At 57.5% G+C, this 25,347-nt stretch overlaps 1 protein-coding gene across 5 annotated transcripts in view; it reads right to left on the bottom strand.

The window, feature by feature from the left end:
• Positions 1 to 882: 882 nt before the first annotated feature.
• The window catches only part of FAM178B (family with sequence similarity 178 member B), a 113,063-nt gene continuing 88,598 nt past the window's right edge, over positions 883 to 25,347 (bottom strand). For 4 of the 5 annotated variants that reach the window (XM_078056637.1, XM_036073746.2, XM_036073751.2 and 1 more), the window contains 5 exons: positions 23,548 to 23,635; positions 16,826 to 16,951; positions 2,973 to 3,050; positions 2,512 to 2,664; positions 883 to 1,249 (listed from right to left, as the gene is read on the bottom strand). In XM_078056637.1, the coding sequence (XP_077912763.1) occupies positions 1,220 to 1,249; positions 2,512 to 2,664; positions 2,973 to 3,050; positions 16,826 to 16,951; positions 23,548 to 23,635 (475 nt within the window). In that variant the 3' untranslated portion in view covers positions 883 to 1,219. Of the gene's footprint in view, positions 1,250 to 2,511; positions 2,665 to 2,972; positions 3,051 to 16,825; positions 16,952 to 18,154; positions 18,397 to 23,547; positions 23,636 to 25,347 lie in introns of those variants that run through there. The other variant, XM_036073752.2, reaches the window with a different exon arrangement.

The following is a 25,347-nucleotide window of genomic DNA, read 5'->3' on the forward strand; positions in this document are numbered from 1 at the left end:
TGGGCTACCCTTCAGTTCTGCAAACTGAGCCACTTGTCCTGAAGGTCCTTTATTTGGGGGGAGTCTCTCTCCTAGTTAGCCTGCCTTACCCTACCCCTGTGGCATGAGAGCAAAGGAGAGGGGCACATAAACACATAAAGTCGTAAGCACCAGTCATGGTGAAGCTCCGTCGGCAGACACGGCTTGAGCTGAGGAGTGGGCCCGGGCCAAGGGTGTAGGGGTCATCCTCTGCTACTTCCACCTCTTACGGCCCCCGCAAAACCCTCTTCCAACCCAGAGTTATGAGAAGCCTGACGCTAAAATGGATTCTTGGGATTGGAGAAGTAGACAGAGAATGGGGATACCCAGGGATCTCCCCAGTGATGCACAGGGCCCACATGCTTCTCAAGGGGGGGCAGGTCAAAGATACCCAGCACTTCATTAAGGATCAGGGCCCACCAAACCAATCTTGGGCAAGCCTGAGAGAAAGTATCCAGAACTGTCTTTTGGCACCCCGCCCCACTTCTAAGTCTGGGGAGTTGATTTCAGAACTCAGTGATAAACCGAATTAAGTGTAATTACAGCCCTGACCCACCAGCTCACTCTGGATCCTCCCCAGTAAGGGCAGTGAGGGGGGGGGGGGCGTAGTTCCAGACCCGGTCCAAACAAATGCTCCCTATTGGTGCTCCCCGTTTTCTGACAGCTCTCAGGCCACAGGAGTAACTGCTCCTCCCTCAGGATTTACAAACAGCCTTCTGGGGCAGGGGGTGGGGCCTAAGAGGCCCAGGTCACATGACTGTCCGAGGTGGGAACTCAGCCCAGCACCAGCAGAGATGTCAGGAAACTGGACGCTGGGCAGGAGCCCTCAGGATAGGCATTGAAGGAAATCTTCTAAACCACCGATGCTGAAATAAGACTTTAGTGTGCACAAAGAAAGCTCGCATTAGCGCCAGAGAGGAAGGAGGGTTGGGAGGGCCCAGGAGGCCCCGGGGAAAACGGAGAGTGGATACAAAGGCCTTGGGGCAGAGGAGACGACTGGGAGGACTGGGAGGGAAGGAGGGCTGAGGGGTGGGCCAGGGAGACACATCCGTTGCCTGGTGGGGGTCAGGGGGAGGCAGGCTCTTGCTTCATCACACCAGTCCTCCTCTGGCCTCTGTTCTTCGCTCCCTCCTGTTCCTTGAAGCCTGTTTGCTTCCTGCCAGAGCCAAGAGCTAGGGACCAGCAGCCGTGCCCTGCTCCTTTAGTCTTTCCAGGGGCTGAAGTACTGGGCCTGTGGCAAGGAGAAACACAGGGCGATGGCCCCGGGCCGGGTGGTGCCCGCTGTCCTGATGGTGACTCTCCAGCATCAACATCCACTACAGGCCTCCTCGTGCCCGGTGCTGAGCTACAAGAGTCCTGTGGCTTCCCGTCCAGGAGAGGACACGGCAGGTCAACAGGCCATTTGAGCACAGCGCAGGAGTGCTCTGTCCGGGTTCCCTCTACTCACGGCTCAAAGGCCCAGGGCAGTGTGACAGGAAGGTGGGGCCTGCCCCCTGACTTGGCCAGGCCACAAATCACTTTTCCTGACAAACACGCTGTTTCCCACCAGAAACTAGTGCGATCTAGTTCCTGGGGGATTGAGGGTGAGGTCTGCTCTCCAGCTTTCTCAGAGACTTGCGAAATCTGAGACCCAAGCCACAGCCTGTGGCCAATGTGTCAGCCCCAAGTCAGAGGTTACAGGAGGAAGGACAAGCAGAGAGAAGGCCGAGGATAGACACGTTGGGAGCCGAGGGGCACTGGGAGGATGGGAGGAGAAATGCTCACCAGACCCAGCCTGTGTCCATCGAGGGTTCGGGACTAGGGGAGGGAAGAGCCCCCAAGGCAGCCGGTGCTGTTTGTCAGAGGGATCTCTGCCCTGGTTCTGACATTTACACGCTGCCTTCATGATGGGGCAAGCTATTTAACCTCTCAGCGACTCTGGTTAGCTTGCTCATCTGTAGAATGGGATGGTAACAGGACCTGTCTCATGGGGATAGCTATCTGGATTTGTGAAGAAAGGTGGTCTCTGTTCAATACGTATTAGCTATGACTATCATTCCCTAAGAAAGCCTGAGAGAATCAGGGGCGTGGAGGTTGTCGCTCCAGACATTGCAGGGACCAGGGCAGGCTGAGAGGGTCCCTCCCAGCAGAGTAGGAAGCCAGCCTCAGACCTGCAGGACAAGTGGGCAGAGGGGAGACAGCTGGTCCCTCTGGTGCCCCTTCCTGGCACTGCTCACTGCTCCTCCTCTCTAGGGCGAAGTTTTTCTTTGCATTTGGCCAGGAGTTGGCCTCTCTGTCTCCCCCTCATGACACCCCTGCACCGGGCATTGGATTCTTGGTGAGCATGATGTGAAGGTCCTGCGTGGCACCTCCACCCCCCCACACTGCCTTCTCCACCCATGGGCCAGTCAGGAGCTCAGTAGCTGCAGTCGGGGCAGACGTGCTGCCGGCTCTGGTCAGCCCACCTGACCGCTTCCCTCCCCTCCCAAGTCTCGGGCCGGGAGGGGGCACCACCTGGGGCTGGCAATGGGCCAGCAGCTCCTGCCAACGGATGTAGGTCTGGGCAGCTAGGTCCTTGAGTCTGGTCCGGTGCATGGCCTGCGGGCTCTCCCGGATATGGGTGCTGATGTGACGGTCCAACTGCATACAGAGCAGCTGCAGTTCTCCCTGGGGGGTGTGGGTGTGGGGGGAGGTGTGGCGTGGGCCAGGCCCCTCCGCAGAAGGGGAGGAGGGGGAAAGAAATCAGAGCAAGAGAGGGATGGATTTGAATGACTGCTCAGAAGTAGGGCAGGAAAGGGAGGAGAGGAACAGGGCAGCTGCTGGGAGGCTGGGTCAGGATCCCTTGGGAATGCCTCGCGGGACACTGGGAGAAGGAGGGAGCCTGGCTCCCCTAGGCCCCCGTCTTTCAGGGCCTCCCACTCTTTGCAGCTCCTGACAGCGGGCTGGCCTCCATCTCAGCCTCTTGGGAGACTCACCCATTGGTCTGGAGTAATGTCCTGGCAGCCGACCACCACCCCGGCCAGTGTCAGCAGGCTGTAGCACAGGTAGCAGGCCTGGAGAGGACACAGACAGACGGCGCCCCTACGTCCGTCGCCCCCAGACTCCGTGCTCGCAGGCCCGGCGGCCTGGACAGGGACTCAGCCCACCGCTGGGCTTCCAGGCACAGTTCCTAGGGAGGTGTCCTAATGGAGGGCTGTGGACCCCCTCACTCAGAACCCTCCCTCTGATGGATGACTGTCCTCCCTTCGTTCAGAAAAAGAAGAAAACTCTGCCATCCAGAAACCCATCCTGTCACTCAGGCCTGTCCCGGGGGCCCAGCAGAGAAAGCCTGCTGTGGAGAAGGGCCCGTCCACTCTCACCTCTGCACGGTGTCTGTGGTCCCGCTCTGTTCCCTGAGGCACCCGTGGCAGGTGCCACGATTCTCTGGGGGGGGGGGGGGGACATGGCCCCGGGGTGCCCAGCTTGCTCCTCGGCAGGAAACCCCTTGCACAGACAGATGTGCAGCCCTGTGTGGACAGTCAAACCGTGTTGACCCAAGGAGGCCAGTGAAGAGAGGAGAGGCTTCAGTTAAGCATCTGCACGCTTACCCTCCAACTCATACCCTTGCTCTGCCCCCTCGACATTCTGAGGGGTACAGACAGGACAAAGGCCAATTCCATCTGCTCAGGGAATGGTTGGATCCCAGGGTGCCCTGGAACTCTGTCGGCACCCATTCTTTGATGGGACTATCCAGACAAAGCGAGGCATGGGGAGGGGAGCACCCTCAAAGACAGGCGTGGCGTCTGCCGCGAAAGGCAGCCTGCTCCTGGCACTCTGAACTCCTCCACTTAGACGTGCCTGCCGCCTTGTCCCCTTCAGACTCCTACGTCTAAGATAGGGAGGGTGGCAGGAAACACCCCCACCGTTGTGCCCGTTGCAGATAACTAGCTCTGAGGCCGCGCTGGGATAGGAGAGGCGAGCTCCAGAGAAGGCCAGCAGGGCTGACGCATGGTAGTAACAGGGCTGGAGCTCAGAACCGGCCCAGAACTCCCCTGTGCCCCTACCATCCAGAAACAGCAGCAGCCCCTCTGCACAGACCCAGGAGCCTCCTGAGGGCAGAAGCCAGAACCGTTTTTGAGGGCATCAGACATGGTACTCTGGAATACTATCTTCCTGAACTCAAAATACCTCGGTGCAAAATCCTGAGACGGGAAGCACGCCCCCCCCCCCCGGCCGCCGCCCCCCCCGCCCCGGCCGCCGCCACCACCCCCGGCAGCACCTGTCTTGCCCAGGACCCAGCCTGCTCTTCAGCACCACAGCCGAGGCCACAGGCGGCCTGACCCCATAGTCTGGCCAGGATGGGCTGGCGGAAGACGCAGGGCAGGAAGCCTAGGGGACCACTGGCGTGCCTCCAAGCAGTGCCGCCCCAGGTTGGGCAAGAGCCTGTTCCTGAGCCAGCGGCACCTGTCGGGTCCTGCAGCTGCCTAGGCCTGAGTCCCCCAGCTGGGCTGGCTTGTCAGTGAGCTGGCTTGCTGGCAACCTGCTGCTTCCCCCAGGCTCCCCTTCCCCAGCCTGGCCTTGCCTTAAGGAGGGCCACAGCATTCAGAACTCCCTCTCACTCTGCAGTCCTGGCAAAAGGCTGCTGCCGCCCGGCCCGCCCCCCCGCGCCCCCCCACCCCGCCCCCATAAAGCAGGCACAGGCCTGTGAGCCAGACGCCGTTCCGTACTAAGACACAGCCACAAACACTTAGACGTTAGAAAATACTTCAGAAAGGCAGTCATTTGGTCAACGAGTACTGAATCTCAACTTCCCCATGGACCAAAAAGAGAAAGGGTCCTTCTAGGGTTTTTTTTTTTGGTGGGGGAGGGGGTGAAATGCAGCTCTGAAGGCTTCAGGGAGGAAGTGACTAAGCCCAGCCCGGCCTCAAAGGAACAGTAGGATCTGAGGTGAAGATGGCCCTGTGGGGGTGGGGGCAGGGCCAGGATTACACCATCAGACAGATCCTAGGGCTGATGCAAGAAACAGGCAGGGCACCTTGGGGGACTGACCACCAGGTAGCTGGCTAAGCTGGGGCAGGGGGGAGGGAGGGGGCCCCCTGAGGACCGGGCTGGCCCCAGAGGGCCTGGACAGTGGGCTGTGGAGATCGTTCAGGGCTCCTGAGCAGAGAGACTGGGGTGTGGGGGACAGACCTCCCCCCACCCCCCCGGAAGGAGGCCATTAGAATCAGTTGGGATGGAATACCACCAGAATGAAAATGTGGCTGCCTCTGACAGAAGAGACTATAGGACATCCTTAATCTTTTCTTTTCTAAGCTTATTTTTCTACAACATGTGTGCTTTACTCGTATAATCTGAATACAATTAAAGTTTTTTTAAAAGTTAATTTAAAACGGGACAATACTAGTTATAATTGACTGAACCTCTTGGGTTTGGGGTGGGTGCGGGAGCAAGGGAGAGAGACGTGACCCTGAAAAGGAGCGGCACTCGTAGGACCCAGGCCCCTGTGTGAGAGGGCACTGAGCAAGCTGCTAGCAAGAGGTGGCGGTGGCAGGAGACGCCGAAGAAAATATCCAGGGGCCATAGAGCGGGTGGGTCAGAGGAAGGCACGGAGAGGCACGTGAGAGATTTCTGCATTTCAGAGACCCCTGTGCTGCGTACAAAGCCAGGGGCTAAAAGGGACTTCGGAGCCACCCTGGGATTGGTACAGAGGCCAATCTCTGTCCCTGGGGGTCTCAGGCACCACCGCCCCCTCGCCCCCCACCCCCACCCCGGGGCAGAATCTATCTTCCTAAATGGGAGGCATGGGGAAGATGGGCCCAGGATCTGAGGAATGCCCTGGAGGAAAATTTGTGCAGTGGGGATTTACTGAGAAAAAAAGCAGCAGGACCAGGGACTACGGGAGTGCGGGTTTCACAACTTCATTCTTAACGCTGATTCCCATCATTGAGTCCAGGGGGAAAATCCCAGGGAAACTATCCTGAATGTGTGTTTTTGGGGGCAGGGGGGCGGGAATAGCAAGAAGGAAATGATCGTTCTGAAGAAAATCCCTGTGAACCGCGTGTTACCAGCTGTATTTCCCCAAGGGGGAAGAAAACCTTGCCCACTACCTACAAGGAAGGCTGAGGGCATTTTTTTTCCTTGCCCTCAAGGGTGATCCCTGGAGTTGGGCCTAAGTGAGGGGAGGCCCTTAGTAGGCCTCCCAGAGAGGCCTAATGATTCTCTCTTTAAGGAAGACTTTGATCCAACTTAGGGGGATATAGTTCCATCTATGCACAGAAATCCCCACAAAACCAGCAGTCTTTATAGTAGTACTTTTGGGGGGGGGGGAAAAAAGGTTCCATACTACATGGGAAGCGCCCAGCCCATGTTGTCCTCTCCCGTCCGTCCCCTAGACCCATGGCCCCAGCACTGAGGAGCGGTAAGAGAGCATCCGATCTCATCCAGACAACCGGACAGACGGTGGCACTGGGCGCCCGCAAGTCTTCTTGTGAACCCCACCCTCCCTCAGACTCCTCTCCCTTGCCCTGTTTTGTGAAGGTCCGAGAAGCAGACATTTAGCAGAACCTGGGGCTCTGACTAGGAGGGGGCTGCACCCGAGCCACCTTCCTCTGAGAGGCAGGCCCGGAGCACCAGCAGCAGTCGGGAGAGCGGGCCACTCCCGGGGGACACAAAGTAAACAGCCAGGTTGTGGGAGCTGCGTTTCCTGCTCCAGTCGCGCTGTGGCCGGCTCCTGAGCTCAGCAAGCCCGTTCCTGTCCCGGCTGGCACCACAGAGACACGGGGCTCTGTCTTCCCTTTCAAGACGGGGAAGGGAAGCCGGGCAGAGGCCATGCAGCAGCTGGGCTGGTAGACGGAGAGGCCCAAGCCCCCTGCCTGCTCCCATTTCCTCCACAGAGGGAAGTGCAAGGTGGCCCTCTCCTCAGCCTGAGGCACCTTCCAAGTCCCCAGGGTCGTGTGTGTCGGGAGGGGGTAGAAGTCAGTGTGGCTTCAGGGTTAAAGGGTAGCGCAGAGACACTCCTTGGGGTTGGGGTGCGGGGGTGCTATGCTTCTCAGGCCTTCCGGATCTTGTCTGAGAAATGGGCCCCCACCAGTGCAGGCTGCCCAACTCTTCTCCCACTGGGTGTCAGCGGGGGCTTGGGAAGCCCCTGTGGAAAACGGAGCCCCGGAAACCTCAGGCAGCAACTTGGGGAAAGGCAGAGTCCGAGGGCGAGGGCGAGGAGTGGGACAAGCCCGCACCCAATGCTGACAAGACGAGACGGTCCCCCGCCAGCGAGGCCTGTAGCTTTCATTTTCTGGGTCTCTCCCCAGAGTGTGGCAGGCCTACTTTTCTGGGAAGTTCTGTGCTGGATGCCTCCTTCCCGGCTCTGGAGCCTTAAAGCCCTGCCCTCCCCCTGGGGAAGGACGACGAGGATGAGAGATAGGGCTTGTCACCCTGTGAGGCGGGGAGGAGGAGGGGAAGGCCAGTGTCTCCTTTTCCTAGCCCAGCTACTTCTGACCCCAGGAACCACCAGCCAAGGCTCTGTTTGCAGCACTTTCGTCATAAGAAAGAAGGGAAAAAGGGTGAACATTTCCCAGACACTTCATCCTTTAGAAAATTCCCCTCTAGCTAATGCCAAGGGAGCAGGCTGTGGCCTGGGTTATTTACACGAAAATAGGGCAGAAAGGAGGAGGCAGAGGATCTCCCAGGAAGTCACTTGCTCTGGCTGAAACAGGATGGTTTCTCCCACCTCAGATCATGACCAAGAATCCAGGCTTGCCCCAGGCAAGTCTCCAAACCAAGCCCTTTCCCTGGAAGCTGCCAGGCTGGGTGGGCATCCTGTGGGAGCAGGTTCAGCCAGGCTCTGGGGCAGCTGCTGGGGTGGGGGCTATGGGGGGGGGGGCAAAGGCTGATTCAGGAACACCTGCTGGGGAAAACCAAGACTCACCCAAAGGACATGGCCTTCCCGGCTTGGCTGCTGGACCCAAGGGGCTGCTGCTCAGGATGCTGGCCCTGCAGGCCTATAGGTGCCCACTCCCTGCCTGGGACGCCAGGACCCAAAGCAGCTGCCTTTGCTTTCACCTCTCCATGCTCACAGGCCCTGGGGGGTGACTGCCCGGGGTTGGGGGGGGCCCTGCCTTCAATCACAATCTGGCTGGGCTGCTCTCAGCCCTGTCCAGAGGGCCTGCCGATGGACTCCAGGGGGAGAATTCTGCATGTGGGTCCACTCAAGGGTTTTGTTTCTGTCCAAAACAGATGCACGCACACATGCTGAGGGTCAGCTCTAGAGCCAGTCCGGGCCGGGGGAGACTGGAGCAGCACTGGTCTGTCTGCCTTGGCACATTTCAGACCCAAGGCTAGAGCGAGGCCTCCATGAATTCTTTTTCTTTTCTTTTTTTTTTGTTAAAAATCAAATTTAAACCTACAGTACCACTTCACAGTGCCCCGACCCAGCAGGGCTCCCAGAGAGGCCTAATGATTCTCATTTAGAGCAGATGTGGAAGCTGAGCTTGGAGAGATCCCGACTGCATGACCATCTCCAATAAGGGTTAGGTCTGAAGCAGATGTCTGTACTCTCTTCCTAAGGCTTAACAAGTTCCGTGTGTGTGTGTGTGTGTGTGTGTGTGTGTGTATGTATTTTCCATAAAGGGCATTTAACTGGAGACACCCTCTTTCAGAAGGAACAAGCTCCGTTTGCACTGCCCAGCAGAGGCCCAAGGGCCTATTAGTGGCAGGATAGAGAGGATGAGGCTGCGCCCCTAGGAGGGGGAGTGGGGCCCCAAGCCTGAGCCCCAAGGGCATGGTACTCTACCACAGGATGGGCAAATAACAACAACAATAATTAGTAATGAGTAATCCTGAGGTAGGGCTACTTGGAGGCCCCAGGCCAAGAGCCTCAGGCTGGTGGAGAGAGCCAGACCTCGTCCCACTGGTATGTCCACAGAACACAAGATGAGAAGAGACCCGTCCTGGAGTGTGGCACCTGCCATCATCTCTAGGACGCTATTTCTTCCCTGTGCCCATAAAGGAGACTCTGACCAGGACGGGTCATCGGTCGGAAGTCCTCGCAAGAAGATGACAAGGATGCACGACCGATAATTAGGAAATGAGATGGTGACACAAGGCCTCTCCCTAGCCCAGGCTCCCTGAAGGCACAGAACACAGAGGCCAGGGAGCAGATGTCACAGGCAGGGCCTGCCATACTTACCCTCCGGCTTACAAGGCCAGACACTTAATTCTGTAAATGAAAGTGCCTGTTTGGGCACGGGGGTGGGTGGACCCTCAACATGGACTAGGGATGAGGCCAATCGAGGGTGATGGGAGACAGGCTGGCAGAGTCTGCAAAGGAACAGGACTTCTGGCTCAGCCGCTGGCGAGGAAGTTGGCTCTCGGGTCCCCTCTGGGCGGCCAGGTAGGTAGCATCCATGCAGCCCGCTGAGGGACCTCGAAGGCCCAGCACGGGCCCGCCGGCTCCCATCCCGCAGAAGGTGCGCCCTGTCCCTGCACTTCCAGATGCCTGGACAAAGTGAGTTCAGAGACTCCAGACCCTGAACTCCAGACAGACAAAGAGATTCTCTTTTAAGCTTTATCTCAAACTTGGGACTGGCCCCTGTGCAGCCATGGCCCCTGCTCTTGGTACTGAGGATGAGGAAGGAACGAGGAGGCCCTGGCACAGTGGGGCGAGGATGGGAAAGAGATGGAGCTGGGACAAAGGCAGGAAGGCTGAGGGGTTTTAGTTCTGTGGATCTGCTGCAGGGAGGTTATCTCAGAGCATCTGACCCATTCCTGTGTCTGCTGGTGGGAGGAACGAGGGGTTGCAGGCAAACCTTTGCTAGAGTGCTCCCACCCAGCCCACCCTTCCTTTCCGGCTTCCTGCTGGCCGTGGGGGGTAGGGGAGATGACAAGTCAGGACTGCTGGCTCTTCCTGCTCCTCCAGCTGGGACTAGAGACCCTGACCACAGGGGGATCTGGACCGGAAGCCCAGCTTTGCTGACTACCCAGAGAGGGACCAGATTCTCAGTGCAAATGTTTGAGAATTTAGGACTGGCTGTGCATGAACACATCAGTATGTGGGTGCTGGTGCTGGACGGACCCATTGAAACCAGCCAGGGTGTGGGCATGGGCACCCTCCCGGGGCTGGAGAGCCTATGGAGAGTACTGGCTTCCTCAAAAGCCATTTCCTCAATAGCAATGGCTTCTTCTCTTTCTTATCTTTCTCACTCCCTGAACGGTCTCCTGGTGTGCTGGCATGGGAGGACCCTGGAAAGCACTGAGTCCTTATACTTCCTATAGATATCACAGCATAGGGCCATTGCCCATGGCTACAGACCAGGCTATGGGCATCCAAGGTTTCTGGGTACCCAGGATCCTGCCCCCTCCTTTGTCAAGAGTGTTGCAGCCCCCGATTCCCTATACTCCATGGTGGTGACTTCAGCCCTGACTCTGGGGGAAGACATGTGACCCGGGCCGGCCACTGTATGCCTGCCGATTTGATTGGCTTACAGATGAGCATATGATCCAAGCCAAGCCAATGAGACTCAACTCTGGGATTCTGGTTAGGACTCTAGGATAAAAGATCTTTCTTTCCCCCACTTCCCTAGGGCTGCTAAGGGAAGGACATAGCCTGGAGTTTCTCAGGACCAGCAGGGAAAGCCTGCCTGGGAATACACCAAAGGGCAGAGCTGAGAGATGCAGAGAGAGGTTTCATGCCACTGCTCAGCTCCTGGTCCAGCTGAGACTGATGGGCTGTTCCAGGACCTTCCAGGATATGTGTCTGTGTTTCTGTTACTACAAAGTCCTGCCAAAAATGGGAGAAGGGACCAAAAAGGCAGTGAACAGAAGAGCAGTTGAGAAGGCCACGGCTTGCCTGGCAACTGCTCCTCCATCTGGGGAAGTGAGTGAGGGACCTCACACACCCTTCCTGGTCCTCCTTAGGTGCGTGGTGGGAGCTGAGCCCAAGCTGCTTAGACGCAGCATTTAGAAGGCACTGTCCCTGAGAAGGTATAGCCCGGGAAAAGAGACAAGGTGGGGCAGGGCTGGGTGCAGGACAGGTGGGCAAGGGTCCCTCCCAAAGGCTGAACCTGCCAGGGCACCCATTTCAGTGGGAGCCGTGGGACACCGCTGAGCTAGACTCTGGACCCGATCCTCAGAGACAACTCTGTTTAGGTGTGTGAAGCAACGTGTGGACAGGCCATGGGTTAAGTGAACAGACTGTAATGACCACGGGAATCCAAGGACAGGGGAGACAGGCCAGGCCTTGCCAGGAAGAAGGAATAGCAGGAGCAAAGAGAATGGAGGCTTGACATCTCACATTTCCCATGACATCTGGGAAAGATGTCCGCTGCCTGGAATCAAATGGTGTGGTTTGATGTGCGGGAGAGAAGCTGTGGGGATGAAGTAGGGCCCCCTGACAGAGGGGCTGAACGTGGATGTGATGGGCACTTAGGACTGCCTTTCCCTAAGTAAGAATGGGAGGAAGACAATCACAGGGTTGTCCAGGAGGGCTCAAAGATGAAGAGAAGGACTGTCAGGCCAGCCAGTGTCAGTGTTAGGTGAGTTACCTGGCGTGGAGCAAGGGCTGTGCCTGGGGGAGGTACCCCCAAGAGTCCCAGGACGACTGGGCCTGGAGCAGAGAGCTCAGAAGCTGCCTAAAGAATCCAAGCCTGCTCTCTCTGGCTCCACTCTGTCACTTCAAGCCCTGCTTGCAAAGAAGCCAGGGTTCCTGGGACCCAAACACAGCTAGTCTGGGCCTGGGCCCCATGTGGCCTTCAGCTGCTCACAAGTACCCATTCTGAAGAGGCTCGGTGGCCTACGAGGTGGGTGTGACCCGGGGCTGGTGCGTGGATCTCCCCTTGGGGTCAGCTTCCCAGAGGCCATCTCTTTGAGGTTTATTTCAAAAGATGTTTGATGTTCCTCATTTTGGAGGAAGGAAGAAGGAACCCACCACAGACCAGGCGAGAAGGAACACAGGATTCCTGAATATCTATTTTCTGTTTCTTCAAGCCAGTTCCTTTCTTCCCAACCCACCTAATCTTGCCCTGACTAAGGTCTCCAGCCCTGAGGGCAGGACTCCCCCTCAGGTGCAGGGAAGGGGCAGGATATAAGGATAGGCACTTTCAGGTGAGATGGCGGAGGGTACGGGGAGAGGGAGAGGCCCCCGCTCCAGCTGGGCTTCTGGCTGACGCGGGGCGAGGGGCCTGTTCTCCAGCCAAGCCTGAGGGAGTATGTCCCTTGGCTGGTGTTGAGTGCCAGCGGGAGAGGGCAGAGCCAGGCACGGAGCTGCCAGGGCCTCGAGGCACCCTCCCTGCCCACTCCCCACAACCTCCCAAACCACACCCCAGTGGCTCCAGCGGCTCCTGGCAGGGTCACCAGACGCAGAGGCAGGCCAGTCCCAGCCACAGCAGGAGCAAAAGCCGTCAGACTTGTCTGTCAACTCTATTAACACGAGGGCACGCCACAAACACATACAGAGATACACACAACACATGCATGCAGACACACACGCACTCATGCAGACATGCGCGCACGTGCACACACACACGTGCGTGCGGCGGGCCCGCAGCCTCTGCAGAAGATGTGCAGAGATCCAGGAGTGAGGGGCAAAGGAGTTTGTTCAGTGGGGCAGAGTTTGTTTACCCCAGAGCATCACCCAAGTGTGGAGTACTCACCCGCTCCCGCATAAAAATCAACTCTTTACACACGTACTTCTCCAACACACAAGCCATCCCCAAGCCTCAGAAGCACGGAGGTGGACAGCACGCAGTGTGCACGGTGAGGAAGCTGATGGGAGCCACCTGCGGTCCCCAGGCTCAGTCTGGGTGGTGGGGCCTTGAGGACCATCACAGATGCAGAGCCCTCAGTGGGTCCCACGCTGCCTGTCCCATGAGGACACCCATCAGGTTGTGTGGAGGACATGCCCTGGAAGACGGCGAGACAGGAACCCAGCTCCTGGTGCCTCAATGCAGCCCCAGCTCTGGGACATCCGCCTTTGTGGACCTCCATTTTCTTCCCACACGATGCTTAACTTCCTCAAACTTCCCAGATTTAACCAAACTGGGGAAAAACGCCCCATCCCACCATAACGATCCTGGTTCTGTAGACCTTCTGAATCCCCAGGCGGAAAAAACATGGAACAAAAAAGTTCCTTCATTATAGCAAAAGGCCTGAGGAAAAGCAAGAAACAACAGGAAGGTGAGCACATAGAAACAGAACATACAATGGCGGGTCTAACAAGACCAAAACATCAAGAATCTCAATTAAAGTGAATAGGCCAAGACTCTGAGATTGGGCAGAACACAATTAGACAAAATCTGGCCCAAGACGGTTCACGCAAGCCACCGAAAAGGAGACTCCTGGTTCTGGGTTGGAAGGCTGAGGAGACAGTAGCAAACCACATCCAGTTACACGTTTGTCTGCAGAGCAGTCGAAGGACAGGCTCACACGGGGCCTGGGACAGCACTGGTCTCTTACAGAATTGGATCCAAGGACCCAAGGAAGCACTGGGAAACCAGCTCTGCAGCCGCCTCCTGCATTAAAACAACCTCTCCACCTCTCTCAGCTGAATGGGCACCTGCCTCCCGACGGGCTGTCTCAGACCCTGGTGCTTACTCTGACTTAGATGTTTATTCTCCTCCGGGAGAGCCCCTGCTCAAACCAGGCAAGCACAGGGCCCCTGATAACCACCAAGGGGGCTGAGCCACCATTTCTTTATCAAAAGCGCTTGAAGATGCTGAAAGTGTTCTCCTCATCTCGCCAGGAAGCAGAGTCTTAGACTACACAAGCTCCGCCATGATTTGCTAGGACACTTTGTGCTCTGACCCAGCTCGGACGAACAGCCGGTCCAGCTCCCCTGCAGGGCTGCAGCGGGACCAGCTTGCTGCTTTTGTTGCTCTTGGTGGTTAGCTTTCCCAGGCAGGAATCTCACCAGCTTATAATTGCAAACAATGTGCTGTGATTGGTTCTCTTAGGAGCAGGTAAGGCTTCTGAAGTCAAGGACCTCCAACACAAGAAGTGCAGGCCATAAACCCTCGTGGCCTTCGTGAAACAAGGACTTTCAGAGACAAGGGGGCTGACACGTAGAGGCTGGTCAGAGGGCATGCAGAGGGAGAGGGTTCTGGAAACCGGGTAGGAGAGTGGATGGCCCGAATGCGGTGGAAGAAGAGACCTCGGAGAGGGAGAGAGGAACTCAAATCACGTTCATTCCTTTGTTCATTCATTCACTTATCCAGTGCCCAATATACCAGGGCTGTGGAGAGGCCCCCATGCTGTGCCCACGGTCTAGCTGGGGAGACCCACCAGTAAAGGGTCAACTACAAAGCCACAGGATCCGTGCAGAGAGAGAGTCAAGCCCTGGGCACCAGACAGCAGCTCACCCAGCCCTAAGGGAGGGCAGGCCAGGGAGGGGAAGAAGGCTGGGAGCTTCCTAGGAGAGGGAGGAGACTGGGCAAAGGAGGAGGTGGGGAGAACAGGGGGAGGGGAGCCTGGCAGAAGTGTTTATCTGCAGGGCTGGAGGAGGGCTGTCACCCAGCTTCTCACAGGAAGTCTCCCAGACAGGGGTGAGCAGGGCCTGGCGGATGGGGCTCAGCACGGCCGCCCTAAGGGCTGGGAAAGCCCTATTTCCTCCAGGCCGGGCTGCCTCGGGCCAAGCTCACTCTGGCCTTAGTTTCCCCACTGCCCCTGGAGGGAAGGAAGGCAAAGACTTTGAGTCCTAGGGATGAAAGGCTCAGCCCAGGCCCAGACCACCACTCCCTGTAAAACAGGGCGGGTGACGCCGCTGCTCTTTTTGGCTGGTGAGTAGCCTGATCACCTTTGAAGATGAAACATGCTCGGGCCTAATGAGGAGTCAGTTGGCCAAGGTGGGAGCAGGGCTGGGCTGTGGGAGCCCGGCACCTGCCTCACCTGGCCCCAGCACCCGCCCAGGGGGACAGAACGCTTCCCATTTCTGTGCAGACCCCCATGCCCGCACCAGCCCCACCTCCTCCCCTTCCCCAGACCAGGGCCCTTTCCCTCCTCTGCTCCTGGCTACCTCCCTGTCAGGCTGGGACCGATCCTAGGTGGGCAAGAGGGGCAGCCAAGGCCTTGGAGAACTGCCTTGGCCTCACATGCCCCTTCACTGCCCTGGGCGGGGCCCACACCCTACGCTTTTGGGACACCCTGCCGAGACACACTGAACCCTCCATGTTTCCAGGCCACACGGGTCATTTCCAATATGGTAGCTGACCAGGGGGACACAGCTTCCTTCACATGCATGAGAACAGTGCTCAGAATAAAGGACACCCTCAGGCCACTTATTCCTCTTCTTTCCTGGGTGTGGAACAGACATGTGCTACCAGATGGGCTCCAAAAAGCAAGGAGCCAAGTGGAAGCCTCCGCCCTGGCGGTCACTGCTCTGCTGGGTGAGGGCACAGGAGTGGCCTCCAAAGTGTTTGAAGTGCACCCTCTTCACTGGGCAGATCAGATGCAAGCCTCTTTTCTGCCACCGCTCCCCTTCTTTCTCTTTCCTTTTTCCTTCCCTCAGTCCAGCCTGGGGCCTGCCCACTTGTGTCCTGCTCAGACAGACCCTTCCCGCCCATGGGCCAACCCCACCTCCTTTCTAGAGGCCCTGGAACATCCAAACACAGCCTCTGAGACCAGCTCATTTCCCAGGAAGTCATTGGGAGAACAGAACGGGGCATGCACACAGCTCAGGCTCTCCTGGGAGGCAGGCCGGCAGTCTCGTAAATGCACTAATATTAGGCACAACTCAAAGATAACCTTACCTACGTGCTCCAGAAGAGGTGCGTCCACCTGGGATTATCATATCTTCTTAATGGTTCATTTGTGTTCATTAAGTAAATTAATTCATTTATCTGATTTGCAGAGCAATGCCCAAAGGGTGGACTTCTGGATCGTCAACATCCAACCTCCAAGTGAGCTTTTGGAATTACTACTTTCCTAAATTAGAAAGATGTCTATCTCCATTCCTCATCCTCGAGGCTCCAGGGAGAGAGGAGCTCACTGAGATCTACACCCGTCCCCCGGCCTTCCCCACCTCCCAGAGCCAAGCTTGGGGCTCCCACTTTGAAGCCCCTACATCCTACACCACTGCCCCTGCTTGACCTTCACCCCCAGGGTCCACAGGCCTCCCCATTCCAAACGGCACAACCTGCAGGCTCAGGGATTCCTCTTTGTCCTCGCCTCCTACCAAAGCTGGGCTTTCCGAAGAGCTGGGCAATGTCTGGAAAGTCCATTAGGAGGAACTGGGGAGGGGCGCCTGGGTGGCTCAGTCGGTTAAGTGTCTCACTTCAGCTCAGGTCATGATCCTGGGGTCCTGGGATCGAGCCCCACGTTGGGCTCCCTGCTCAGAGGGAGTCTGCCTCTCCCTCTCCCTCTGCTCCTCCCCCTGCTTGTGTTCTCTTTCTCAAGTAAATAAATAAAATCTTTAAAAAAAAAAAAGGAAGAACTGGGGGAAAGGCCAAGGACTCGGCCTCAGTGGCAACCACGGCGAGGAACAGGGAGGAGGCGCCCAGCTCCATTCCCCTCACCAGGATTTCAGCTCCTGCATCCTCTCCAAACTGTGCTGTACGACTCCCGGAGAACCCCACGCTAACGCAGCCGTACTGGACCATCGAGGATGCAGCAAAACCCCGGAGCAGGGCCGGGGGACGCGCATGCCCGTGTACACAGCGCCCCACTGCGCCTCCGTGAGGGGCATGGGCAAGGGCACCGATTACAGGCTCTGCAGGGAGGCAGCTTACTGGAATTTTAAGGCCCTGGGGTTTTAGGAGGACTGGCGGCAATAAGGCCCTCCAGGCTGGGCAGCGTGGCCGGCCCTGCCTTCCCCGCTAGCTGGTGGTGCCGCACCCTGGCTGGGCGGGCAGGCGCGGGGGCTCACCTTGTGGTCGAGCTCAGCACTGGCCTTTGGCTGTTGCCCCTGGCACGGTGGCAAGGTCTCAGAGCCCAGGTACTGCCTGAGGGATGATGGCCTCATGAGGCTCAGCAGCTGGCTGAGTGAAGACAGCTGGGAAGGAGAAGAGAGGCTGTCATACAGAGGGGCCTTGGGACACCTGGGGACTCGGCCGGCACCGGGAAGTCAGAGCATGGGCTCTGGAGCCAGACCACCAGCTTCCGTGACCTGGATCCACCTCTCCCCAGCATGCTGTGTGGCCTCTTGGAGCCCGAGTGTCCTGTAGCTGCAAGATGGAGACAGCCACACACCCTGTTCCCAGGACAGGAGAGCCGCGCGTGCACACGGGGCCTGGCACAGGCCGAGCCTTCCTTCAAAGGCGTGAACTCAGATCTCTGTAGGCTGGGGATTTGATCCACTTCCCTGGAGGGAGCACTCAGGCCTGGAAGAACCAAGGCCACCCCGAGCCGCTGCTCAAGTCCCTCTCCCCGCTGAACTTGCTGTGGGCTTGGAGGGGCTCACGGGGGAGCAGAGGCTCTGTGCCCCCCGCCCCCTCTCATGCCTGCTCCCCATCACTCTGCCTGCCCCCATTTCTCCGCCCCGCCCTTTCCCTTCCACGGGATTTTAAAGCAAATCCAAACACTGTATCATTTTACCCATAAAGAGCTTCTCACCCAAAAGGATAAGGATTTCTTTCCCCAGCATGGTCACAGTATCATTCTCTTGCCCAGCAAAATTACCAAGAATTCCTTATATGATCTAACACTGTGTTCGGGTTTCTCTGATCGTCTCAAAAAATGTCCTTACCAGTTGTGTTTTTGGAACGGGGATTCCCCATAAGGTCCGCACACTGCATATGGTTGCTATGTCCCTTAATCTGCTAGCTGCCCGCCCCCTCCATGTAAACTGCTTACCCTCTCTGAACAAATGGGAGTGCCCCCACCCTTCCCAGGAACAGGGCCTGCAGGAGTCCAGGTGTCAGCAGTGAGCCACTCCTTCGGGCCCAGCCCCTGCACCTGGTTTGGGCCACCTGGGTTCAGCCCCAACAAGGACCATTCAGCTGCCCTGGAGCTAACTTGTGGTCAGGACAGAGGCAGGCAGTATGTGGGTCCCTGGCGCCTCTGGGCCCACCTGCAACCCTGGGAAAGGGGTAGATGCAGATTGAAGGAGCAGAGCCAGCCGAGTTCACGGAGGCACCATCTTTTTAGATGTAGCAGGTGTAGACTGCCCTAAAGGGCTTAGGCCTGAGCCCCCAGCCCAGCATCCTGCTCGAGCCCAGCCTTGCCCGGCACACCTGGCTTCCTCTCCCTGACTCACCCGCAGACACCTGCTCAGCATCTCAGCCGGCCACAGGCTTAGACAGCCCACAAGAGCAGCTGGGCTGAGGGCTAGGAGACAGGCCTAGGGCCTCGGCTCATGGAAGGGGGCCAGGGCTTCTCGGCCTCGTGTCTGATCCCTTTAGGAACGGAGAGGAGGCAGGAAGAGAGAGAAGGTTCTAGGCGAAGAGAGGCACCATCTGGAGCTTCCCCCAAACCAGAGCTGGGCCGTCTTGCTCAGGCCTTGCGAGGCTGGGGATGGTTTCCAAAACGGCCCTGCCTGCTTGGGGATCACAGCTGTGCAAGCACAGGGGCCAGGCTCTGCAGCCCACGCCCCCAGAAGCCGTCCTCAGGCAGGCAGCCTCGCCCCAGCTAGCTCCTCCCGGCTACGGGAGGCCGGGGCGGGGCCGGGCGGGGGAGTACACAGCGGCAGCTCAGCGGCTTGCTAGCTCCCATGTTTTTCCTCTCCACGAAAACTGCTTCGCCCTGCTCAGCGCAGCAAGCTGCCGCCTTCTGATTGCTTACCCTCCTTTGTTTCCAGTTCTGGCAGCCACACCCCTCTCCGGGATAAGGGCTTATTTGGACCATGCATCCCCGCAGGGAGGGCCAGGGCCTGACATCGCACCTCCCCACCTCACCCGGCCGCTGGGAGCTGTCTCTACAAACACTCAGCCCATTAGGACAGACACCTCCAGGCAAGAGGCAAATGATCACCCAAGCAGGCAGGCCTCCACTGGTCTTGTCCGCCCGGTGGGCAGCAGGAGGCAGGCAAGTTCCAGCCGGGCAACTGGCCACACGGCCGGTCACTCCTGTGCTCAGGCCCCAGTGGTGCTTCTATCTGCCCAGTGGAGAAGACCAGGATCTTAAGTGTCAGTGAGGCTCGGGCAGCCCTGCTGTCCCCTGGAGCCGGCACCCTCACCGGGCCTTGAGACCAGACACGTGCAGCTGCCCCTATCCGCCTTCCAGCCCCAGCCCCCCTCCCCGGACACTGCCGCCCACGCCACCCACACCTGCCAATCCTCTCGCCTGGAATGACTTTTGCGTCCACCACATTTACCACCTCCTAACGCGTTCTGTAATTTACTTGTTTACCATGTTTCTTACCTGTCCCCCTCTCCCTCGCTAGAACATAGGGCCCACGAGGGCAATTTTGTTCCCTGCAGTGTCCCCCCGGGCTCGAGCACAGCCCCTGGCACATGTTATATGTTTCCTAAGTCTTCGTTCCCTGAAGGAGTGCAGGGCAGGGCAGGACTGCCGTCAGCCTCTCCCTAGGAGATGCAGACCCTCGAACTCCTGCATTTGGGCCATTTACAGCCCGTGTCTTCCCGACTCCAAACTGGAAGACATGGCTTGACGAAAGAGGCTTGCTGTGTTGCAAGAGGTGGCCTGGGAGAAGAAGCAAACTCCCGACTGTTCTCCAAACCTGTTCCACCTGTGTCTTGCCGATCTCGGTAAAGAGCCTCTCCATCCTGCCAGTTGCATAGGTCCGGGAGCCCTCCTTGTCTCCTTCCTCTCACATCTCCTGTCCCACTGGCTGTGCTTGGGAAACACACCTAGAGTTGGACCACTTCTCACCACCTACGCTGCTATCTCCCAGGCCAAACCATCTTCATCTCTTACCAGGATTACTGCAATTGCCTAAGCTCAACATAGCAGCCAGAGTAATTTAAAAATATTTTATAAATTAGATTCTGTTTCTCTTATCAAAACCTTCCAATGGCTCTCCAGCCACAGTGGCTTCTGTTTCTCCTCTAACCTAAGAGAACTCTGGCTGCCCCAGGGCCTTTGCACTGGCTGTTTCCTGTGTGGAATGCTCTTCCCCGAGAAACCTGCCTGACCTTTTCAGTTCTATGCACAAATGTCCCCATCTCCCAACATTCCCTCTTCTCTTTATCTGGCTTTATTTTTCTCCAGGGCCCTTATGACCATCTGGTATGGCAAATATTTACTTTTTTCTTGGTGCCTGTGTCCGTCTCCCTCTAGACTGTGAGTTTCACAAGGGAGGGACTGAGTTCTCTTCAGGGTTGTATCTTCAGTGCCCCGAGCAGGGTCTGGAGCACACTGTGCACGAAGCCAAAACCCTGCTGTTTCTGGGATATTCCCAAGATTCCCAAGGACAACAGGAAGCAGCCTGACCCCAAGGCTCTCCTGGAAAATGAGGCCTTGGGGGAGGGCAGGGGTGCATCCTGACCACCTACAGAAGTCCCATTCCTCAAATTCTAGTTCTTCAGCTCCTACTCCTAGGGCCTCAGACTGCAGCCTGAGACAGAGAGTCAAGCCATCCAGGGGTCAGGGACTCCTCCTGCCCAGCAGGGCCCTGAGAGCCTCTGCCCAGGCACTCACCCCAGAACTTCTCCTAGAGGAGTCAATTCTCTATCCCCCGGCTCCCCTTCAGAGTCAATCAACTGATAAGGTTTATCAAGCATTTGTACCTCAATGAAGGAAGTAGAAGCCACAGCCCTTGTTCTCCTAGCTGCCACTTAGGGATAAAGCTCAAGGGACCAGCAGGGCACCTTCAGCATGAAATGGCAGGCCTGGTCTGGGCTGTCACCACGATGACAGCCAAGGAAGGGGCTGGAGAAGCGGAGATGGCATGTTGCAGTGGTCAAGGGCAAGGACCCTGTGGCTGAATCCTAGCTCCACGGCTTTCCCCGCTGTATGGCCCTGAGAAGCTTCCTAACCGCACCTGCCTCAGTTGCCCCATCTGTGAAAAATGTCTAATGGTAACAGTCCTTACAGCCGGGGGCTGCTATGAGAGGTAAGCTCTGAGAACAGACCCTGGGACACGGCCCGTGCTATGCAGAGTGTTGGCTACGGCCGTTTCAGTTGGGATGTGATGATGGAAAGGAAGGAGGGTCAGGGCACAGAGCTGTGTGCAGAGAGAGCGGGGCTGGCCCGCGAGGAGGGCTGGGAAGAACAGGTGGCGCAGTCAGGCCGCATGGAGAAGATGGGAAAGGGGGCGTTGCGGGGTTCGATGCGTGGAGGCTGCGGGGCCAAGGTGGTGGCCCTTTGAAGGCAAGGATCCGTCTGACAGGCCAGACTGGAAAGGGGAGCGCCTACAGCCCGGAGACCTGGGAGGCGCCTGCAGTGGAGATGGGGTAAACAGGCAGGGGGGCCGCAGGCAGGCCCCAGCTGGTCCCTCCTCTCTGCGAGCCGCCGGGAGGCTGCGCAGCTGTGCGCAGCCCGCACTGGCCGCCGGCAGACTCTCCTCTCTGCAACACGAGCACTGACTCAGCCTCCTGGCCCTGGCTCAGGACACCTTCTCTGGAAGCCACTTCATGGCCCTCGGGCAGTGTTAGTCACTGCACCCTCAGCCCACCTTGCTCACACCCTGTCTTCAGAGGCTGGTTCCTGGTGCGGAGCCTGGCACGGAGCCTGGCACACAGGCGGTGCTTAGCTGGGGTCTCGGAAGAGATGGGCGCGCGGTGGGCATGCGGGCGACTGGTATGGCTGGAGAGCCCTGGAGCTGGGCGGGGCGGGGCTGGGCTGGGCTTGGCCCCTGGCAGGCCCTGGGGAGCAGCTGGGGGCTCCCAGGCCCGGATGCTTGAGCCACTCTTTGGTCACTGCCAAACACTGCAGGTGGGCAACCACCCCCCCACCCCCACACAGCTGGTCCTGCCTTTCCTGAGCTGGACGCTCTGGCTTTTCCCCTCTGCTCTGCTGACACCGTGCTCTGTTCTCCTTGGGGCTCACGGACCCCCACCTGCCCTCCAGAGCCCTCTGGGTCCAGGCGGTCTTGTTTGCCTGCTGCATCTCGGCCAGCCCCCACTCCTAACCGCCTGCACCCCCGAGACACCGTTTGGTCTCTCCTCCCTCACGGAGATGCTCTGTCATCAGGCTGTCATCTGTGTGAAGGCACCCCAGTGCGGGCCACTCCCTCCCCCACCCCTCCCCAGGTCTCTGGGGAAAGGGAACTTCCGCTTGCACACTCCAGGGGCTCCACTCCAGGCTCGTTCACTCCACAAGTACACGCGGAGTCCCCATGTGTGCCAGGCACTGTGCTGGGTGCTGACGGGCAGAAAGATTTGGTCCCTGCACTCAAGGAGCTGCTGCTGGGATGTGTGTGTGTGTGTGTGTGTGTGTGTGTGTGTGTGTGTGCGCGCGTGCGTACACAGACCGTGACCCAATAAATAAGAAAACGTCAGGAGGTAAATAATTTAAAACAGGGGGATGTGCCAGGGGACTTTGCATTGGGTGGTCAGGAAAGGCCTCTGAGTGGAGGTGTCATTTCAGCAGGAACTGGAATGACAATAAGCTCCAGCCAGGCTAAGTCCTCAGGAGAAAGTATTTACAGCAAAGGGGGCAGCCGGGGCAAAAGCCAGGCCGAGCCCACTCAGACAAGCCAACACAACCAGTCAGCTTTCTGAGCTCCCGCCCTGCAATCCCGGCATTGCAGACTCAGCGATATTGTCCACCCTGCCCCGGGATGTGCCAGAACGTTCTCTCAGCACTCTGGGCAAGGGGTTACGCAGGCTTCCTGAGGACGCCTCTATGAACAGAGACGCACAGCCCTTCACAGGGACTGCCTGGACCCTCTCGTGTTGCTGAGCTAGAGGGCTTGGTTGTACCCAGCAACTATTCTTGGATCCCAGGAGCTTCCAGGGGGTAAGGGTGAGGGCGTGCTCAACCTCTCTGCCACCCATCCGTGGGCTGGCTGGGACCCACGCTGCCCCCACGGCCCCGAGCTGCGGAGGCTGTGGTCAGAGCTTTCTGGGGAGAAGGGGAATGGGGAAAGAAGACAAAGCTCTACTTTTCTTTCGGCCCCAAGAATGCCTAACATTGGAAAAGGAGAGGCACTAGGCGTGAGTAGTTTTAAGGGCATAGTGTTTGTTTTCGTTTGCACTGTTTTTCTTTCCACCTATAAAAAGTAATATAAGCAGGGGCTGGGAAGGAGAGAATGGAAATTAGCATTGAACGGGTATGGAGTTTTTATTTGGGAGGATGACAAAAGTTCTGGAGGTGGACGGTGGTGATGGTGCACCACTTTGTGAATGTACTCAGAGCCGCTGAATTGTACGCTTCGAAATGGCTGAACTCTGCACTTAAAATTGTCATGATGGTAAAAAAAAAAAAAAAAACAACAAAAACGTTAAAGCGGTAAATGTTATGTCATGCATATTTTACCACGGCTAAAAAAAACCAAACCAACAAGTAACACATGCTCCCAGCTCACTGCTCTAGCCTCAGTGCCTAGCACACAGTGGGCATACAAAACAGTCATTGCTGAATGCAAGGATATGAGGGAAAAATTCACACTCGACTTGCCTCTCCTGGCCTGAGGCTCCCAACCTTTGGGAAAAGCCACAGGAGCAGGCAGGCCTCGGGGGGAGCCCTCTGCTCACCCACAGGCTTCCTGGGCCCAGGGGATGCTGCCCAGCTGAGGCCAAGACTCACCTGGGCCTTCTCTTGCCAGAGAGGGAGCGTCTCTTCCTGGTCCAGCATCTGGGCAATGACCACGAGGCTGAGCTGGCTTCGAAGTTGCCTGTGGGGAAGGAGCAAGAGGGACTGAGGGGTGGGACACTCTGAGAGCAAGTGGGCTGGAGGCACATGTCGGGGCAGCATGGGAGAGGCGTGCTGCCTGGAGTACTCTGTCCTGCTCTTCTGGTTTATAGTATTTATCATTTATTTTAGAAGCAATAAAACATGATGGCAGGGTTAAAAAATAAGCAAAAGGAAAAAAAAATTAAAGTCGGTAATTTCAGAGGCTGGCTCAGCAGTGTTTGTCTTCTCAGTTCGTCTTTCTGAGTATCTGTACTTATCTGTGGATACACAGAGATAAGGAACGTTCAACTGCTTTGGCACAGACCTTTGCCTTTTCTGTCCTTGGTGGCATTAGAATCTTTCGTGGGGCTAAACTTTGTTTTTCTTTCACCTAGCATCAACTTTCCTTTGGAGAAGCTGCTCACCCAGAGTGGGCACATGAGCCAGGCCCGGCCCATCAGAGTCTGACTGACTGAGCCTCTTAGAGGTCGCCTCGGTGCCCTGGTTGGAATTATCAAGCAGGGCATGTGCCCTGGTTGGAATTATCAAGCAGAACATGTGCCGTCCCAGCAGGGCCACTGGTCGGGCAGGAGGTGATCCTACACCTGCTGGTGACCATCATGCCTCCTTGTGGGAGAGCCTGGAGGATGAAGCAAGCAGAGACAGAGGACAGGGACAGAGCTCTGACAACACCCAGAGCCTGCTGTGCCTGAAGCCCCCGGCCCCTGGACCATTCAGTAGGTCAGTTAACTGGTCATGTGGGCCAATAAAGTGCCTTTGGCTTCAGTCAGTTTGGGCTGGGCTTCTGAGTCAAGCACTAACTAGTCTTAACTGATGCACTCAGGGGGCTAGTATCTCTTCTCTTTGGGACTGAAGACCTCTGATGGGGATTTCAGAAGCTCATGTTCAGGGCTCTGATTTCCATGGGTCCTTGAGGACTAGAGGGAGCAGAAAGAGAAGAGAGGAGGGGCGTGGAGACCAGAGGATGAGGCTGGGGTGGCAGGGGCTGAGGAGGCTGTGGGGGGGTCGAGGGCCCCTCCTCTGTCCACGCTCCCTGCCATAGCTCGTCTCCACCAAGAGGGTCACATCTCTCTTGCACCTCCATACACTCTGGGAGCAGATGTCAGCCCCTGGCACGGACCTTGATGTGGCCACAGTCCCTAGTTTCTGCAGAGAGCCACCATCAGAAGAAGCAAAGGAGAGGTCCCGAAGCTAGAGGAAACATAAGGCACATGAAGGAAGACGCTTGGGCTGGAACCAGCTCCTTAAAGGGGAAATGCCCTCAGGTCACAGCACTGCTGGGGGGACCCACACAGCCGCCCTCACCCGTATTCCTGGAATGACACCACAAGGAACTGAAGGACTGGACATCTGGAACAGCCTGCCACAGGCAGCACGGGGAAATGCAAGTACTCTGGGGAGGCAGGATCCAGCCTGGCCACTTCGGGGCTTGGTGGTCCACTCTCCGCTGCAACTTCCCCAGGGCCGGGCCTGCTGCTGCCCAGGCCTCACATGACGGAGGGAACTGGGGTAGGAATGGGGAACTGGGGTAGGAACTGGGGTAGGAATGGCTCCTCGAAGTTCCTGTGGGGCTGGGCAGGCTGGAACCGCAACCAGAGGCCTTGCTGATTTTCTTAGCACTTCGTCAAGAAAGTCAGAGGGATCAACAAGGCAACAGGTTCTTGATGAAACGGAGAAAAAAAGCAGCCGCAA

This window comes from Halichoerus grypus, chromosome 10, assembly GCF_964656455.1.
Source record: "Halichoerus grypus chromosome 10, mHalGry1.hap1.1, whole genome shotgun sequence".
NCBI classification, from domain to species: Eukaryota; Metazoa; Chordata; class Mammalia; order Carnivora; family Phocidae; genus Halichoerus; species Halichoerus grypus.